Source organism: Cajanus cajan, chromosome 10, assembly GCF_000230855.2.
Source record: "Cajanus cajan strain Asha chromosome 10, NIPB_CcT2T_4, whole genome shotgun sequence".
Lineage (NCBI taxonomy): Eukaryota > Viridiplantae > Streptophyta > Magnoliopsida > Fabales > Fabaceae > Cajanus > Cajanus cajan.
This window is the reverse complement of record NC_138526.1, coordinates 20139208-20142895: the sequence shown is the minus strand read 5'-3', so window position 1 is coordinate 20142895 and position 3688 is coordinate 20139208. Positions and strand designations below refer to the sequence as shown.

At 38.1% G+C, this 3688-nt stretch overlaps 1 protein-coding gene across 1 annotated transcript; it reads left to right on the top strand.

The window, feature by feature from the left end:
• Positions 1-1087: 1087 nt before the first annotated feature.
• LOC109806258 (transposon Ty3-I Gag-Pol polyprotein) lies at positions 1088-2149 on the top strand. The gene is made up of 2 exons (XM_083064714.1): positions 1088-1397; positions 1458-2149. Exons 1-2 carry the CDS (start codon positions 1088-1090, stop codon positions 2147-2149), a joined length of 1002 nt encoding a protein of 333 aa, XP_082920840.1.
• Positions 2150-3688: the final 1539 nt, after the last annotated feature.

Genomic DNA, 3688 nt, shown 5'->3' with positions numbered 1-3688 from the left:
TCAATACGGCCGTATTGAACTCAATACGACCGTATTGAAGTTCAAAAATTTCAATACGGCCGTATTGCTTCTGTAGGCCGTATTGCGCCTATTCCCTATAAATATGACGTCAATTGGACGTCATTCCACACTTTTTCAGATAGTTTCAACCCTCTCCTTGAGTATTCCGGGGTTTTTGAGCAGTGTTCTGCCCTAGAAATCACTCGGAGAGTTGATCCGACAAAGTTCTTGAGCCCCGAGCCATTTTGCTTGAGGATCGAACCTAGTCGAAGGGAAATCTTCCGGATTTCCATAGTTAAAAGTTTTTAGGAAGGAGCGAGCGAGCTTGTAGAGCGAGGGAACGCCAAAAAGCTTCCCAGTTTTACTCAATATATAAAAGCACGCTTCAAGAGGTTTCTTCTTAAATCCATCCTTTTACTGCTTTCTGTGTGCATATTTAAACTGTCATCATGTAGATAGTTAATTTATAATTGCTTAGAATAAATAGGGGTAATTTAGTAATTTTACACTGTTATTTTAGAAAATAATCTGTCATAGGGAACCCGAAAGGGGCGCTGTGGGGTGCTAACACCTTCCCCATGCGTAACCGACTCCCTTACCCGACCCTGGTTGTAATGGCCAAAGTTGATTTATAAAATCAATTGCCTTATCCCTTTTTCCAATGTTTTGAGTAAAACATTGGTGGCGACTCCACGAACCCTCCTTTTGCGAAAACCACTAATCCATGGAGGGTCCCGCTTGGGATTAATATGGATTGGTGAGACATTTAATAAATAAATTGGATAAGATCGACAAGGTCTCAGTTTGAGAACAAGTCGTTCTAATAATCCTATACATTTTCAAAACTAAAATAATAAGCGAGCTCGACCGTCTTCGCGACCGCCGAGGCCCGTTTGGGCCGGTGGCGACAGCGACCAATGAAGAACATAAGTTAGAATCTCAGGACCCACTCGAAGAAATCAATCTGGGAACTGTCGAAAATAAGAAGGTTACTTATATTAGAAAACTCTTGCAAGGAAAGCTGAAGGAGGAATTAATTCGAGTATTGCATGAATATAAAGACTGCTTTGCATGGGATTACGATGAAATGCCGGGATTGGATCGAGGATTGGTAGAGCATAGGTTACCTATGATGCCTGGAAAGAAACCTGTTAAGCAAAGCCCTCGAAGGTTCGCTCTTGAAGTAATCGAAAAGATAAAAGAAGAAATCGAGGGGTTATTGAAAGCAAAGTTCATCAGAACCTCAAGATATGTTGAGTGGATATCGAATATCGTGCTCATTATAAAAAAGAATGGAAAACTCAGGGTATGCATCAATTTTCGAGATCTCAATACAGCTACCCCCAAGGATGAGTATCCTATGCCTATTGCTGAGACTATGATAGATGTTGCTGCAGGTAATGAAATTATGAGTTTACTTGATGGTTATTCTGGATATAACCAAATTTATATTGCAGCTAATGACGTATCGAAAACTGCTTTTCGATGTCCAGGTGCTTTAGGCGTGTATGAATGGGTGATGATGCCATTTGGACTGAAAAACGCAGGTGCTACTTATCAGAGGGAAATGAATTTAATATTCCATGATTTAATTGGTAAGTTTGTACAAGTGTATATTGACGATATAATTGTTGGGTCAAAACGAAAAAAGGAGCACTTATGCCATTTAAGATTATCTTTCGAGAGAATGAGGAAACATGGTCTAAAAATGAATCCACTAAAATGTGCTTTTGGTGTTACAGCAGGAGAGTTTCTGGGATTTGTCATACACCAGAAAGGGATCGAAGTTGATAGAAACAAAACTAAAGCTATCATGGAAACTAGACCTCCATCGAAAAAAAAAGAGCTTCAATCTCTCCTAGGTAAAGTAAATTTTCTTAGAAGATTCATATCGAATTTATCTGGTAAAATTAAAGTGTTTACTCCTCTATTGCGTCTGAAAAAGGAGGAGGAATTTCGATGGGATGAAGAGCACCAGAAAGCGTTCGATGAAATCAAAGCTTATTTGGCTCATCCTCCAGTGCTTGCACCACCCTCTAAAGGAAAACAACTGAAGTTGTACATTTTGGCTAGCGATTCGACTGTTGCAGGCATGCTGGCGCAAGATGATGATAATGACATCGAAAGAGTCATTTATTATTTAAGTTGAATGTTAGTAGGAGCTGAGAATAGATATACTCCTTTAGAGAAATTATGTTTAAGTCTTTATGTTGCTTGTACAAAGTTGAAGTATTATCTTAGACCCTGTGATGTTGTAATATTTTTGTCGAAGTAATGTTATTAAGTATATGTTGTGTAAACCTATCTTACATAACTGAATATTCATTAAATTTTGAGCCTTTAAAATCCACGAATGGACAAGTAGTTGCAGATTTTCTCGTGGATCATTCGAAAAAAACTGAAGAAATCAATTACGTAAATACCAAACCTTGGGAATTATTTTTCGATGGATCGAAACATGAACTAGGCACTGGGATAGGTTTATTGATAATTTCTCCTGAAAGAATTCCAACTAAGTTGTCATTAAAAATGAACAGAGGGTACTCAAATAATGAAACTGAATATCAAGCGCTTATTACTGGTCTCGAGATCCTTGAAGAGTTAGGTGCTAAGAAAGTGGTAATTCGAGGAGATTCACAACTCGTTATTAAACAACTAACTCAGGAGTATAAGGGTTTGAATGAAAAATTAATCGAATTCAAGACTCGAGCTGTGCAATTACTAAACGCATTCGATGAAGTCGAATTACAACATGTTTCTCGACATGCGAATACCATCGCAAATGAATTGGCTCAGGTGGCATCAGGATATAAAGTAAGTAAGGAATGTCTCGAATCTCTGATTCACACAGAGAATGAATTGGTATGTGATCTAGAGAATCTAAGTGTTAGCTCATGGAGCCAGCAAGATTGGAGGAGAGAATTGGTCGAGTACCTGCAAAATCCAAATTTGAAAGTCGAAAGAAAAATCAAACTCCAAGCCCTCAATTATGTCTTGCTAAACAATGAATTATATAAAAAAGGTTTTGATGGGATTCTGTTTAAATGTCTCAGAATCCATGAGAGTTATATTGCTATGGCAGAAGTACATGAAGGCATCTGTGGAGCACATCAAGCAGGTAATGAGATGAAGTGGACCTTGTCGAGAAAGGGTCTCTATTGGCCAACCATGATTAAAGATTGTATACAATTCGCAAAAAGCTGTGAGGAATGTCAAAGACATGGACCAATACAAAGGGTACTAGCAAGTGAATTACATTCGATCATTAAGCCCTGGCCATTTCGAGGTTGGGCAATTGATATAATAGGGCAAATTCATCCATCCTCCTCGAAAAATCATAAATATATATTAGTTGCCATAGATTATTTCACAAAATGGGTTGAGGCAATTCCTTTGAAGGAGGTTGAGCAAAAAGACATAATTGATTTTGTCGAAGATCATATTATAACGAGGTTTGGAATTCCCCAAACAATTATCACTGATCAAGACACAGTTTTTACGGGTCGAAAGGTTGCTCAATATGCTCAATCATAGGGAATTAAGTTAATAACTTCGACACCATACTATGCACAAGCAAATGGACAAGTAGAGGCTGCTAATAAACTTATTATCAGTTTGATTAAGAAGCATATCTCGAGCAAGCCTCGAAATTGGCACGAAACTCTTGTTCAAGTGTTATGGGCTTACA